Raw genomic sequence first — 16652 nt, forward strand, 5'->3', positions numbered from 1 at the left:
TCTTTATTTTTTTACTATTAACATACCTTTAATCTTGATTTCTTTAAAGTTTGAACGTCTTTTTTGATTCCTGACCCATTTTTTTAATTAAAAGATTAGAAATTTTAAAGCGCGAAACGTGCTTAATCAAACATTTTTCCTTCCCATAGCACCTAATTTGCGAAGAAATCTCTCTTTGTTCTTTTTTTTCTTTAGAACTTCTTTTTGTTTATACGTGGATGATAAGTCATTATAATCATTAAATTTTCAAAGAGTTGCACGCCGAATTTTATCGCTAGTGATTAGCACACAGTGGTACCCCCGTCGTGCTCAAATCTTGGGTCCGCCTCTGGCTTCGGCACTTAAAAATGCTTTTCAGCACCTAATGTTTATCAGCTACTCTAAATCAGCTAAGCCAAACGGGCTCTATTTTAGAGGCTGAAAAAGTATTTTTCTTCAAAAACATTTTTAGAACCTAGGTCAAGCACAACATTATTGCTCTAATATTGGCAAAATTGTGTTTCAGTGAATTACGAGGTATTTGGCCAAGCTTTTGGAAGGAAAAAAAAGTATTTTTGAGTAGAAGCAAAGGCAGTCTTTTAGAAGCAGAAAAAAGTAGCTTATTCGAAAAAATATTTTTTTGAAAAGTACTTTAAAATACTTAGAAGCGCTTTTTAAAAGTTTGGCCAAATACTAATTGATGTTAAAAAGTGTTTTTCAAATTAATTAACCAAACACAAATTGCATAAAATACTTTTTAGAAAAGCATTTTAAGAGCCTATTAGGCCATGCAATTTTTTTCACTTTTTTTAAAATATTTTTTTTTAAACTTTTTCTCAAAATCAATGTTGGGGCATAAAATTTTCAATTTTTACTTGAAAAAAAATATTTTTTTTTCGAAATCTTACATTTCTTATGTCCAAACACCCACTAAAAAAGTACTTCTAAAAATTAACTGATTTTAGAAACTTGGCCAAACAGGTTATTAATCAAATATAAGTTGTTATCTTCAAAAATATTTGTTAACTAATACTTGTTACACCTCCTTTTTACACCCTTCCCCCGAAGGATAATGTATAAGGAAGTTTTTCTATTTAAAGTGACATTATTCGGATCGGGGTTATTTATTTATTTAGAGTCGTCACTTGGGATAGGTTTGGCTTTTGATGTCCCAAGTCACCGATTTATCTTGAATCCCGAACCGAGGAAAATTTTTGACTTCGCAATTGGAGTCTGTGAACCAGAATTTCTAAGTAAGGAATTCTGTTGACCCGAGGGAAGGTGTTAGGCGCCCCCGGACCCCGTGGTTCTAGCACGATCGCTTAAACTATTATAAATGGCTACATATCTGATTTTAAAACATGTTATATCTTATGTACTTGTTAACTTCAAGCCGCTTTTATTATTATTTTTTAATAGAATTACAACGTTGTGAAAACGCATCTCGAACCACGTCACATCAATGCACCCGTGGTTGTTGACACATTTCGGCCCCGTTGAGATTTGGATTTAGGTCACATAAATGTGCACCCGAGTTTAGGAATGTAATTTTATTAAAATCGTGCCTAAAGAGTTTAACGCATTATTATTTTGGGGGAAAGCCATGAAGTTCGCTAAACGGCCCTTCCCGAATTTTAAGTATTTGAATATAATATTTATTGGGGGCCCCGCAATTTTAGATTTTTATTTGGCAAGGCTCATCTCATATTTTATTTAAAAGGGCAAGCCTAACGTGACTATGATTTTCTATTTATTGTGTCTCTAAAAATAAAGAAAATGGCTTAATTCGTTGACATTGTTTAATAAATGGCCAAGTTTGAGCCCACAAAACTATATTCCAAATCAGTACCAAAACGGGCACATAATTAAGCGAGACTTGGGCCGTCCAGTTGAGTATTGAGGCCCAGCCTGTGGTAGTTGATCACTGAAGCAACGGTCCAAACCAAATGTCTATGGATATTAACACAAAGGGTTCAAATATCTTATCTGATGAAATCAAAGACTACTCAAATAAAGAGAAAGCTTAAGAACATGTATCATGGTAAAACAATGCGTTCATTTTACCTTGAACCAATTGGTTAGGAATCCAAAACAAACTCTTTGCAGCAAATTAATTTCCCTGACCACGTTCGAATTGCTAGTTTCCAGTTATCAATTGCAAACAAATTTTAGTTTGAACACACTAGTTAACTTGATTATTTTATTAATACTAACATAGATAAGCTAAGTCATTCTTCATTCCAAATCTGACTACATAACAATGAAACAAGCCATTGGTGACATATTATATTAACTAGTACCATACGAATTTATGAAGATACATGCGAAACTTAAAACCAGAAATGACATGAATATCACATACCAGTTCAAATCAATTACATATCTGCACCATTTCAGATTTAACTTTAGACAGAATGCTTAACTAGCAAAGTATTAGTTACAATGAAACTACGGCATGGTCAATTACCAACTAAACAATCCAGACAGTCCAGAAATGATTCCAATTAACAATTCTTAATACTATTCAAATCAAACAAACTAAATATATATCACTACTCCTCAACTAAACAACTACAGCCATATATATCCAAATGAACACATGATCACAGATCTGAATATCAACTCATTCCAGTTCAATTTATGATTACATCAGCCATGAATTGGAGTGTGTACCTGAATTTGAAATTGAGAAGAAGGAGAGGTAAATCACCAGCAGTAGATAGCAAACAACAGACCAAGAGATAACCAATCAGCAGCAAATGCACAGCCCAGAAATTGAATCACAACCCAGAAAAATCACTCGAATGCACCTAAATTTAACCGAGATTGAACTTAAAATGCCCTAGAACTTCACTGGAACAAAACTCAAACGAAATCCAAACTAAGTAACCCCAAATTCACTCTAACAAGTCACTAAACACCTCCAAAAGCTTTTAGAACTCGAGCTTAGAGCAGGAATCAAGAAAACCAAAGAGGAATTTGAAAATGACTAAAACATGCAATGAAACAGTGAAATGTTTTTGGTTTTTCTGTTTTCTGATGTTTTTGTATTTTTGTATATTTGAATTTCAAATGCATATCTGAAATTTAGAGAAAAGGAGAGAGGGCTTTTAGTGGGAATCTTTGATGGCTGAAGCTGACCTCTTATCCAGGCCTTTGTGATGCCTTTTGTAGGCAACAAATGAGGTGAGCAATCAGATTTTTGGTTTTGTTTTAGTCCCTCCTTATTTTAAGTTTTTACCCCTTATTTGTTGACTTGTGACTCAAGTAAGTATACTCATTTTCTGAAATTCTAACTTTACCCCTTATCTAGAAGGTTCTAGGAGTTTCAGGTATAATCTACAACACTTTTGCCCAGCCCTAAATACCCAAATACCCCTGGGATTGAGCTAGAACTACAATTAACACCCAACCCTTTGACTAAACTAATAGTTAATTATCAACCAAGACAGCTATAACTACTTCTCCTAAACTAATAAGAGTTCTTAGCAATCAGAATGAACCAACCATGCTAAGATCATTCTATCAAATCAGTGAACATTCCATAAGAAAGCTAATCTAATGTTTAACTAATAACTAGAATTTAACCAATGAAACCAGCTACTGCAGAACACACTAACACAAATAAAATAATGCTTGTAATCATGAAGCACAAACTTAATCATAACAGGATTACTATGAATGGATCCTAAGAGTTCAAACTAAAATGAATCAGAAAAACTGTTTACTATTTTACCCGACTAAACTAAGCTAAACAATTTAAGACACATGAATTAATACAGACTTTACCCTAATTAGCATGGACGACTAAAGAAAAGAAAAGGCACGAAACTTAAAAGAAGAGATGAAGGCAGAGATCAGCGTATGTGCCTAAGTGAAAACATGCATCAATCATGAAGACAAAATTAAACAACAATTAGCAGAAACTTACTAAACAGAAGCAAATCCGGCCAACTCTCGAACTCACAGTATGACCATTTCCGGTGATGTTTGAGCCCTAATGATGACAAATTCCTCATGAGGGAAGCCTAGCGACCCTATGGTATCAATTTGAACGTTTTTGGGGCAATATGGGTTTTGGCCAGAAAAACTTAAATGAAGATTCGAGCAAGTCCGGCAAGATTCGAGGGACGCGGTTAGGGGGGTTGTATAGAGGAGGCTCAGGCGGTCTAGTGGTGTTAATTTGGGTCGATTTGGGATAAGTAACGTCTTGGCCGGAGAATTTAGATTTAAGATTCGAAGGCCTGGGATGGGATTTGAGAGAAATGTATTATGGATTCGGACAGAGGAGGCAGAGGGGAATCAAGGGTGTAATTTTGGGAGTGAACGGCGATGGTGGTGTTCGCCGGCGGCGGCGGCTCCGGCGGAGTTACAGAGAGTGTACGAGGAAGAAAGGGGATGTCTTTTAGGTTTTCTGGATTTTCGGACAATTTTATGTAGAATCTATATTAATTGAGGGCCGTTGGATTTGAAGGTATGGACGGTCATGATCCATTGACATCAAAACGACGTCGTTTTGGGCGTCTCTGGACCGGATCAGGGACTGGGTTGAGGGTTGGTTTGGGCCAAAGGGTTGGGCGTGTATTTGGGCTCAGAATTACTTCAGTGTAACAGCCCAATTTCCTTTTCCTTGTTATTTAATTTCTTTTGTTTTTCTTCTCTTATTTGTTTGTGTATTTTACTCATTATCTCTTTTTATTTTATTTTTCTGATTTTATTATGCAAAATAAAAATGACCCAAATTAAATCTAAGATGATACTAATTAACTAGTTCCTATTTTAAGAGGGAACTAAATCAAAAAATATAAAAAAATGTAAAATTTAAAATTGTAAAAGACTATTTTTGTTATTTTTCTCTTATTTTAGTAATGCTAATTAACTACTATTTTTGTATCTTTTTTCATGCATTATGGCAACTAAAAGTGCACAAAAAAAAATGCAAACAAGACACAAAATCATGCAATGAGTTCCTAAAAATTCAAATAATAAAGAAAAATTCTAATTCTAAGGAATTTATAGGAGTAATTTAAGCGTGGCAAAAATCACGTGCTCACAATACTTTTGATAAAGAAATATTTTTCAAAATAAACAGATTATAGAAGCTTGATTAAATGAGATAATATATTAGAGTACTTTTTTCAACTATAACTACTATATTGTTATTTGTTAAATCAAATTCTTTAATAGTATCACAAAAATCGGATAGAGAGAGAGAGCAACATATTATACAGAGTTTAAGTTTTATGCATTATGATTGTAAAAGTATTTACAGAAATTACTTAGAAATAAAATCAGATAATTTATTATTAAAAATATGATAATTTTTTTAAATCAACCCACTATTCGTCAATGCATTTTTCATTTTCATCGAAACATAACATTAATTAATATATTATAAAAAAATGTTTATTAAACCCACCATGAGTAGTATATAGAGTTGATTATAGACTCTCTTTTTTTGGTATAGAATAAAATTCTTTTAGTAATAGGTAGGGCTGTTCACGGTTTGACGGAAAACCGATCCAAACCGAAAACCAAACCAAACCAATTAAGTAAATTGATATTTTTTTTGATTTGGATTGGTTTTGGTTTTAAATTTTAAAAACCGATAATATTTGGTTTGGTTTTGGTTCTATTATAAAAAACCGAAAATTAAACCGACCAAACCGACTAATTATATACAATATAATATCTTTTTTAAATAATTTTAAATATTTTATGCAATTTAATTGTTATTTTGAATTTTGGTTTATCCTACTTATATCTTAAAAGATTGTCAAAGCCCAAACCAATAGGAATCGACCAATTTTCTTTTCCTTAAAAGACTTTAATTCTCTAACCCTCCGTACATACTTTTGCCTAACAGAAGAGTTAAAAAAATCATACCATTAGAGTAAAGAAAGCAAACTCAAATTGCAGGACTACAGTGGCTAAAGCTTGAGAAAGCAAACTTTTAATTGTTTTTTATTCATTCTTTTCATATAAAGAGGTAAATAAACTTTCAGTTCCGAAAGAAATATATAAAAAAGTATAAATTTAGCAAATTATTTTCAGATTATTGTCTAGTGTTGTTTCACTATTATCGACTTATTATTAGTTTACTACGAACCGAAAAACCGAACCAAACCGAACCAAACCAATGACAATCAAACCGATGATTTGTATTTAATTTGGTTTGGTTTTGGTTTTAAATTTTAAAAACCGATTAAATAATTTGGTTTTGATTTTAATCAAAAACCGATCAAACCGAACCGTGAACACCCCTAGTAATATAGGATAGTAACAAATAGTAGGTGCCAATAGAATGGACCAACTGGGCCTAAACCCGTATAAAATAACTGGACCGATTCGGCTTCCACCCAAAATCCTCACCCTCCCCACGTGCTAACTTTGGAAAGCTTTCAGCTTCAGAGTCTCAACAATGGCGGCTTCCTTACAATTCACTGCAACACCTCTAAACCAACTCCAATTTCATTCAAAAACGCTGCCCAAACACGCCGCTAAATGGAGTACTCTTCGCTGTTCCGCGGCCTCACCCACCAAAAGCTACAACATCACTCTTCTTCCCGGCGATGGTATTGGCCCTGAAGTTATTTCTGTTGCCAAAAATGCCCTCCAACTCGTCGCTTCCCTTGAAGGTATTCAAATAAAATATTCGAGTGTGTTTGACTTAGTTTTACTGCATTTGTAAACAAGTTTGCTGATAGCAATTGTAATGTAGTTTTGCTACTATATGCTTATAATTGTGTAAGTAATTTTATTTAAAAAAATATTTACACAATCAGCAAGCTATGAGGTAATTGTGTAGGTCATTTATGAGGTAATTACTGGCAAGGACGGAGCTAGCTCTTTGGTTACGGGTTTGGTAGATTGTCTTATTGTATATGTACAAATTATTACTCCCTTTGTCCCAATATATTTGATAGTGCTCCGGAGTTTAAAGAAAAAAAGGAAAAAAAGAAAATTTAAAGCGTCTTTAAGTAAATAGAGCCAGCCAACCCTCAGGGGTTGGCCTGGTGGCAATTGACTTGAGCCTTGGGGTTTGCTCCCTTTCAAGGTCTCAAGTTCGAAACCCACTGGGTGCAAACAATTTTTGAGGGCCATCGGACTGGGTAAAACCTGAATTAACCGTGGTGCACTTGCGGGAAACTCCTTGCCGAGGGCCTGTGCACCCCCGGGATTAGTCGGGGCTCGAAGAGACTCGGACACCCGGTGCAAATAAAAAAAAAATAGTCTCATATGAGAAAAATAATGTTATGTCTTTTAATAATTAAAAAATAATGTGAAAATTATCTTTGACTGAATTAGAAGGTATTTTAGAACCCAATAACTTTAACTTTAAAGGACTGGAACTCTAAACCAATAAACTTCAAATCCTGGCTCTGCCTTTGAATTTACTGGTAAATCTCAGGATAATCACTCTTTCATTAGATAATGCTGAAATGAGTATTTGTAATTCTGAAATTAATTCCTCTCCTCTTCAAGTAACTGCAAATGTTCTTTATTCAATTAGGAATGTGTTTTCTGGGATAATGTTTGGTGAAGAGGGGTGGGGGTGCTTCTCTGTTGTAATTTTGAAGCATTGCTTGGATTTTCGCGAATGCTTTGGGACACTGGGTTCAATGCAAGTTTGATTTTTTTTTTGAGTTCGGTTTATTTCGATCTCCATGATTTCCCACATTTTGTTTCTCCATGCTGAGTTTTGGACTGATATGTTCTTGGTTATGTATTTTTCCAGCTATTTGAGTGGATAACTTTGACTTATTTGTGCTAAATTCTTAGTTGATTTTCTAGTGAACCAAATTTTCTAGTTTTGTTTCATCTTGTTGAGCTGGAAATTTTGAGAACATGGTTAGGAAATCGAAATGAAGTAAAATTGCTCCAATTTCTAAGTTTAACTAGTATAAACATTGTAACTTTATGTCCATGTTCTTATACATCAGTCAGTGGAAAATATAAATAATTTCTAGTACTTTGTTTTTATTTTGTATAATATTGGCATGAGATGAGTTTAAATGGAGTAACATGGTCAATGAGGATTCATATAGTGGACTCCAACTTGCTTGGACTGAGGCATAGCTGATATGAGTTTATATGGAGTAACATGGTCAATGAGGATTCATATAGTGGACTCCAGCTTGCTTGGGACTGAGGCATAGTTGAGCCGTTGATGATGGTGCCCAAGTTCGTAGTAATTAGTGCGCAAGCTGGCCTAGGCACCACTGTGTAGAAATAAAAGTTCATATTGGAAATTAGATTAGTTGCCCGCTCCAATTTTCTTGGGACAGGAGTAATTTATATGTGGTGATTTTTCACGCTTCATTTGAATGTTTTTGTTTTTTTTGGTTAAGGCTTTAACTCTTGTAAACATAACAGGATTTAATATTGGGTTCGAAGAGATGCATGTGGGAGGGGCTGCCTTGGATGCTGTAGGAGTGCCATTGCCTGATGAGACTCTCAGTTCTGCAAAGAAATCTGATGCTATTCTTCTTGGAGCAATTGGAGGGTAACTACACGATAGGGTCTTTTTCCGAATATTTTGTTATATTTCATAGGTTCTTTTTTCTTCTGAAATCTCATGTTCTAGTTTCTTTTGTTGGATTTTTCTTGCATCTAAATTCAAAGATATAAATGGGACAATAATGAAAGACATTTGAGGCCTGAGATGGCATTGCTTCACCTTCGAGGAGCCTTGAAGGTGTTTGCTAACTTGAGACCTGCAACTGTTTTACCACAGGTATTTTTTGCTTTCAGTTGCTTAAGAATGTCATATCATTATTACCTGTCAAAAAATTTGAGAGTATTTCTCAACTGCTATCAGTTTTTGCTTTCAGTTGCTTAAGACTCTTTATGATTAGCATAAAGAGGAAGATCGTCTAAGTGAATTCTGGATTGGATTCTTTTGACACACCTATTTGGATTTTAATAAAAAGTCTCTGCGTCAATTACTCAGAGATATGGAAACATGCAATCAAAAACTGAATAGAAAGGTTCACATAGAGAGCACATACATCTCCCTGCACTTTTTGACATGAGCAGCCTCCTGGAACACCATACAATTGATCAGAAAGTAATTTTGGAAGATTTATCTGAGTAGAGGGTTCTAGTTGTAATGAGTATGAGCAGTCTAGTGAGTGTGGAAGTATGTTAGTGATTTTTGTTGTTGGAGGCTGTATTATAAAAGGCGGAGGCACAGGACAAGGTGTGTAATGTATCATGTGAAAGGGAGTAAGTCCCGGGAAAGAGGCATAAGCCCCACTAATTCTTAAAGGGAGTTAGCCCAACAATTGTTAAGAATATAGATTATAATAGGAAAATCTATAGAAAATGTTTATAAAATTTCTTAAAGTTCTATAGAAAAACATGTAGAAAAATTAATTTACTATCTGAGCATAATAACGTTTGTGGATTATAAGTAACCAAAGTGCTAATTATAGAAGAACATATTAGTTAGGGTGAAATACCTAAAAGAAGATTTAAGACCTAAATGTGCGACGTGTATTGGGTAGAGGATTCAAGACATGAAGTATTTTACTAGGCGTTCATGGAGCATATTAAGTGAACAACACAAGGGTAAAGTGCATGTGAATGCCCCACTTATCCTAGCATACCCCATGAGACTTAAGACCTCAATGATTGCCTCAGGGCGTTTTGAGGCTTTTAGAGGCTGTCTCGCCTCAAGATGAATCTCGGGCGAGTTTTGACATTCCTTTTTAAACATTAGCTGTGAATGGGGTACAAAAAACCTAAGATTGTGCTTGGGAGAGAAATAGGAGAGCTTTTGAGGGGATTGAGTCTCATTTTTCACATCTTAAAAATAGTCTTTTATCTTTTGATCGCTTTTTGGTGCACTCATATAGGCCCTACTTGTATAGAAGATTGTGCGTCATTTGTAGAGAATCATGTTCTGATGTAAATTCTCTACTTTTTGGTATACTTCTTGTATACAGGAGTTTTCTCCCTTTTGATTAATACAATTTACCTTATAAAAAAAACCCCAAGATTGTGCTTTGAAGCTAGTAAGTGGTGGAGGATAGTAGAGCTGGCAGGACCGGTTGTCATTGAGTGGTACAAAGAAAGAGCAGCGTTATCAAAGGCGAAAAGTGCAAAAAAACTCTAAGGTCTATTGGGACTTTAAGCGCAAATAAAGCGTGGGCTTTAATGAAGAAAGGCGCAAATGCAGAAAAACTATAAATATGTATGCGTAATCCAAGACTAATTTCTATAAGCATGAATACCAAATATATCTGGACAAAGAAATTGAAGAAAATTTACGATAAAATGAAATATCAATTGTTTTAGTGTCGCCTCTTCCGGATTACTCTCGTTAGCAAGGAAAAGTATGCCTAGAGCCGTGATGACAACACTTGAAGCGCCCGTTAAGCGAGGCAAAGCGCTCAACATATTCTGAGCCTCATTTCAGGGCTTAAGCGTGCCTTTGATAACACTGAGAAAGAGAAATTTGATAGAGTGATCTTGTTTTGTATTGTATTTAGGGGGAGAGGACGTTCTTAAATACCTAGCATGGGACTAATAAAACAATAGCCTAACTAGCCTTTTTTCTAGTATGTTGTCTATTGTCCCCAGTGCATTTTTCTTTAATTGTAGAAGTTGGTCCAAAATTAGATTGCCTCTACCTTTGTCTTCTTTTTTGCTCTTATTTTTTAACTTGTGTTACAAGAATCAATTATGTTCCTTACTCAAAAAAAAAAGGGAAAGAAAAATAAGAAAGATCATAATGAGCAGAAATGTAGTGTATTCCCATTTTAAAGTTGGCAATTTTTAATATAGTGGATATATCCTTCATATTATGATAACCAGAGAAGTGGAAATGCATAAATATGTGATGACTGCCTGATGGCATCCAAAAATCTTTGTCCTGTCCGTCTCTCTTTCTCTCTGCCCAGAATCCTCCCTCATTCCTTCTTTTCCTCAAAAATTTTCGCTTTTGGTTCGCTTCTTTTATAAGTGCGAGGAACAAATGTTTTAGTTGAAACCATTATGAGTTACATGTGGCAAAATATGCTAGAAGTGGATTGTCTATTAACAAGTATTGGATACTTCTAAGCTGCTTATTCATGAGTTCAAATATTTTCATCTTTTACAGTTTGGCCTGCATGTGCTCTTGAAGACATGAGCCTTTTTGGCTCCTTTTTTTTGTTTGCAAGACATCTGACCTCTACAGTTGTGTAAATTTAGTCTCTCTTCTACAAAGTCATCATTCACTATCATTTATTGCCAAACCGGAAACATACGCTTGATGAACTTGTCTTTGAAATCATTGTATGTGTAAATCACACATGAGTTTCCGTGGAATTCCTTCATATTCATATTCCTTTACTTAATGCAGTTAGTAGATGCTTCAACTTTGAAGAAAGAAGTTGCTGAAGGTGTAGACCTAATGGTTGTTAGGGAACTTACAGGAGGTTAGTATGGAATTGGTCACAGCCATTTATATTCAAATCAGATTCCGCCATCATTAAGTTGTTTCTTGACTTTTCTTTCTATAGATGGCTCTCTCCTTGATCACAACTTACTCTTTCTTCCTCATGTTAATAGGTATTTATTTTGGTGAACCAAGAGGTATCAGCACTAATGAAAATGGCCAGGAAATAGGTTTCAACACTGAAGTGTATGCAGCATATGAGGTATTTTGCTTAAAAAATGCCTCCTGCTGTGCTTGCTAAATATAACAAAAAGCCTAGTATGTTATCCAGCATTGGACCTATTGCCAAGCATCATTGTGTATGTAAGATTTCAAGTTATTAGTTTTGCTTATCTAACTTAACTCTTTTCATTGTCGTACAATCACTGTTAAAGTTCACAGAAACTAAATCCAATAAGATCTTTCTGTTACTAAAAGTAGGATAGATATCAGACTTGTTGAGATCAAATTTTTTACCTGACTTTGTTCCTGAACTTTACATTACTAGTATTCGGCTTAATTTCTTTTCAGATCGAAAGAATTGCACGTATTGCATTTGAAACTGCAAGGAAGCGTCGAGGAAAACTCTGTAGCGTGGATAAAGCAAATGTTTTGGAGGTAAAGGCTAATCTTTCTCTCTGCGTTCCTCAGCCCTTCTTTTCTTCCCCTATATATTTGCATTCAACATTATGCTCATAGGACACTTTCCTCTCTTTTTTATGTGTGCGTTGAGTCTTTACGTGGATGCTATCAATTATGTTTTACTCCATTAATTCTGATTAGAACTTTTAGCAAATCTATCTTAGCCAAAGTAACCCATTGTGATTTCAAGAATTACACCACAATCTGATTCTCTGATGGTCCTGGTCTTTTTAAATGCTTTTAGAGGGAGCATACAATTGACACTTGTCTGCAAAGTAGGATATGCTCAAATTTGAAGTTTCTGTATTAAACATTAAAAAAGAAATAGTGTGTAAGCAAGTGATAGAGTTCATGATTTTGAGATATTGGCCAGGCCTCTATGCTTTGGAGGAAGACAGTTACAGCACTTGCCTCAGAGTATCCTGATGTAGAGCTCTCTCACATGTATGTTGATAATGCAGCCATGCAACTTGTTCGCAACCCGAAGCAGGTTTCCATTTATCTTTGGAATATACTTTTACAACTCTTGTTTCTCAAGTTTGGTCTTAGCACACTGATGACACACTAGTTCCATGGAGTTGATCCTCTAAACAATCATAATGCAGTTTGATACAATTGTGACAAACAACATATTTGGTGATATCCTGTCCGATGAAGCATCAATGATTACAGGAAGTATCGGGATGCTTCCTTCTGCCAGTCTTGGTGAAACGGTATTGCCAGATAATCTCCTTTCTTTGGAAGTATTATTTTTTCCGTTCTCACGACAAATTCTTTACTTTAATCTCTTTTTACTTTTGGCACCTGTTGCCTCTAGGGACCTGGATTATTTGAACCTATACATGGTTCTGCTCCTGATATTGCTGGGCAGGTCGGTTATGGTCTTCCTTTATTTTCTCTTTTTTTCTTCCTCCTTTTCCTGCTGTATAACTATTACAGTAGCAAACTTCTTGTGTTTTTTGGAAATTGGGCATATATTTATGTATACACACTAACTTTAACATGCAGGATAAAGCAAACCCCTTAGCTACAGTGCTCAGCGCTGCTATGCTTTTGAAATATGGCCTAGGTGAGGAGAAGGCTGCTCAGAGAATTGAAGCAGCTGTTTTAGACGCCTTAAATCGAGGATTTCGTACTGGTGACATTCATTCAGCAGGACATGTGAGTTTTATCTAGTATTTTTCTCCTCGGGATTTTTGTGGTGGGGGTGGGGGTGGGGGTGTAAGTCATTAAGATCTCAGTGCTTCTTGGTTGTGAATTTTCATCTGTCTGATCTTGCACTTGAAAGACATTTGGACATGCGGCAAACATCCAACAAAAGCAAAAAATAAGTTAATATTTCTCACTGTTATCATAGGCTGGACCAAATAACTTGAATGCTGAAATTTAGTTTTAGTAACTAATTGTTTTCATATCAAACTTGCTGAATGAGCTGAAACACTTGTTTTCAGAAATTGGTTGGTTGCAAGGAAATGGGTGAAGAAGTGCTCAAGTCTATTGACAGCAAAACTCCCGCTGCTGTTTAAATTTATGAAGAGGCTTCGTCGAGATCATTTGGGCAGATGCATCTATAGTCGATAGAGTTTGCCATTTCTGTAATTTGTTTGAAGAATTGGAAATTGCTGGAATATTGCTGAGTGTTGTATCGTAGCATAAACGTATCCATTCTTGTCTCTGATGTTTTGAGACCTTAGTCTGTTGTAACATGGAAGGAAATGAAAATAAGATTTTTGACCTTCAAAAAGCAGGAATGGAGGACTGGTAACCAATATAGTTGTGGTCGCTGCTACATTAAATGACTGTAAACTTACCTGATAAAGTATCCGGTAAAGTATGCAAATTTTGAGTATTAGGTGTAGCATACCACTTGCTCCCTATGCTCCATCCATATGACATGTGCATTAAAGTGTGGGATAATATGCATCCAACTAGGCGTTTGGACATAAAAATTGTGATTTTTGAAAAAAAAAATAAAAGGAATTTTCATAAACCTCTATAGTTTAGAGGTTACAACAACAACATTCCAGTGTATTCCCATAAGTGGGGTCTAGGGAAGGTGGGATGTACGCAGCCTCTAAACCTCTATACTATAGAGGCTAATAACTATAATTTGGCTAATTACTACTATTCAATTGTTACTAATTCGTATCACTTATATTTAAACACGCAACAAATACAACAATTAAGGTGAAATACTGAAATATAGAAAAATAAGATGTTCTTGTTTAGATTCAAACTCAAGACTTTCACTACCTAAGCAAGCGCTCTAACCAACTAAATTATGAGAGCTTGTTTCTCTCCTTTTTTAATTCAAAACAATTAATCTCCTATTTCATGGATTTGCTATAAAATTCAAATATAGCTACGAATGGTAAATTTGCTGAAAGTATAGCTACAAATGATAAATACAGTGTACATGTTTGATGTGTTACGTAATTTTCCAAAAACAAAAAGTAGTATTTGGAATTAAGTTGAAAAATAATACTATTTGAAATTATGTTTGGACATACATTTCACTTGAAAAAGTGTTACTGTTTTGTGAGCGGAGAAAAAAATTTACTGAAAAATTTGAAATTGGTTTTTGAAAAAGTTTTTTTTTCAAAAAAATTATATTATGGACAAACACATTTTTGAAGAAAAAAAATTCAAAAAAAAAAAGAAATTTATTTATGGACAAACGGGTCCTAAATATGGGGGCTATTGGTCAATTAAGTGGGAAAATGCCTGCCAAAACTGAGATTGAAATACCAATTGAAGCTAAAAGAAAATCGTAAAGTAGTTTCTTTTCCTGTCTTAACTTTGGGTAATACATGATAATTATTTTTTTAATCTAAGAATAAGTGTTTGTTAGGGTACGTTTCAAGCATAACTGACTTTTAATAATTAAACTTAAAGTTAATATGAAGCCTAAATAATGATATATTCTAATTAATTTTAAAAATTACGGATAAACGCCATTTTAAATTAACTAAAAATAAATGCACGATAGCTCTATTAAATATTATATCCAATGAGAGGATCACAAATATTTTAGATATTTTTAAAATAAAAATACTATATAAATTTTAGAAATATATATATAAATTTTATATATTTTTATATTGGTTTGGTTCAAATTATTTTATTCAATTATTGTAACCAAACCAAACCAAATCTAATCGGTTTTTTTATCGGTTTGATTTGATATTTTTCGTTTGGTGCGATTTTTTGGTTCGATTTAAACACCACTAATCCTAATATTGTATTTATCCCCTATTTTATGTGACTACATACAGAGTCGAACAATTTCTTTTATGATTTTTTAAATATTTTTTATTTTTTTAATTAGAAATTGTGACATGTAAAACTAACTAGTAATTATCTAAGTTATATATTTTTAAAAGTAAATAATTTGGTATTTAAATTTTCTCTAGGAATTTGTCACGACCCAAAGCCAACCATTGTGATGGCGCCTATCGTGAAACTAGGCAAGCCAAGTACTCAACCATTTCGACATAACCAAAAGCTTTGAAAAATACGGAAGCAGTTAATATTTAAGGAAAACCTTTTGAAAATAGAAATAAATACGCAACCCAATACAATCTCTCCCAAAACCAGGGTGTCACCGAGTATATGAGCATCTACAACGGAATATAGTCTAATACAATGTCTAAAGAGTAAAAACTGAAATACAAGTAAAGATAATGAAGGAGAGTCAAGGTCTGCGAACGCCATGCAGCTACCTCGATAGTCTCCCGAGATCCTAACTCCACACTCAGCATCCCCCGTGACTAGAAGCACGTGGATCTGCACACGAGGTGCAGGGTGTAGCGTGACAACCAACTCAATAAGTAACAAGTTCAAACCTTGGATTGAAAGTAGTGACGAATCAACCGGTACAGTTCATTATAGAAATAATAGTGCAGAAACATAGACATACTTTTAAGTTCAACAGTTAAACTCAATACAGTAAGATAGACCAAATCTAAATGATATGTAGAGTATAAATCCTCTACTTCTACATGCCAATACACATGCTGTATATGATGCACCATGCTGACAGCCTCATGTGTTCATACTCTCAAATGCTCAATCACTCTGTACTATATATGACCAATCCAGCCCGGGGAATATCTATCCCGAAATATATATATCAACTAACCATCGGTCACTCAGTACTGCATAGGGCCAATCCAGCTCGTGGGGAAGATCCATCCCTGGTTATATAAATGTTTTGGACAAGATCCATATCCAGAAAAGATCTATCCCTTAATATAATCAACCGCACTCACTAGGGGTATGTGCAAACTTCGGAGGGGCTCCTTCAGCCCAAGCTCTATCATAAATAAGTAATACCCACTGCGTCGTGCAACTCGATCCCGTAAATGTCACTCATAATCAGGCACTCGGTCTCACTCATTCATCAATCTCTCTAATATCTCTCTCACGGGCTCACAATGTCATGAAACTAGCCCGAAAACAATGATATGATGTATCAATAAATAACAATAAAGGCTGAGATATGATATGAAATGAATAAATATGACTGAGTACAAAATATCAATGAAATCAATAGATAACAGCAAGAAACGACCACTATGGGTCCCAACAGTATCAGCATATAGCC

The 16652-nt window shown here is 34.7% G+C and overlaps 1 protein-coding gene across 1 annotated transcript; it reads left to right on the forward strand.

Annotated features, from left to right (window-relative positions):
- Nucleotides 1-6311: 6311 nt before the first annotated feature.
- On the forward strand, nt 6312-13790 carry LOC107760060 (3-isopropylmalate dehydrogenase 2, chloroplastic). Its single transcript, XM_016578076.2, has 11 exons — nt 6312-6617; nt 8356-8485; nt 8605-8716; nt 11330-11405; nt 11539-11627; nt 11936-12022; nt 12420-12536; nt 12652-12759; nt 12864-12917; nt 13055-13207; nt 13498-13790. The coding sequence occupies exons 1-11, from the start codon at nt 6401-6403 to the stop codon at nt 13570-13572; spliced, it is 1218 nt and encodes a 405-aa protein (XP_016433562.1). The 5' UTR covers nt 6312-6400; the 3' UTR covers nt 13573-13790.
- Nucleotides 13791-16652: the final 2862 nt, after the last annotated feature.

The sequence above is a fragment of the Nicotiana tabacum genome, chromosome 5 (assembly GCF_000715075.1).
Source record: "Nicotiana tabacum cultivar K326 chromosome 5, ASM71507v2, whole genome shotgun sequence".
NCBI classification, from domain to species: Eukaryota; Viridiplantae; Streptophyta; class Magnoliopsida; order Solanales; family Solanaceae; genus Nicotiana; species Nicotiana tabacum.

Excerpts from the sequence above, each read along its gene's own strand:
- LOC107760060 (XM_016578076.2), top strand. The coding sequence starts at position 6,401 with ATGGCGGCTTCCTTACAATTCACTGCAACACCTCTAAACCAACTCCAA. Across the intron at positions 6,618-8,355 it reads ACTCGTCGCTTCCCTTGAAG|GATTTAATATTGGGTTCGAA; the intron begins GTATTCAAATAA and ends TAAACATAACAG. Across the intron at positions 12,760-12,863 it reads CTGCCAGTCTTGGTGAAACG|GGACCTGGATTATTTGAACC; the intron begins GTATTGCCAGAT and ends TGTTGCCTCTAG.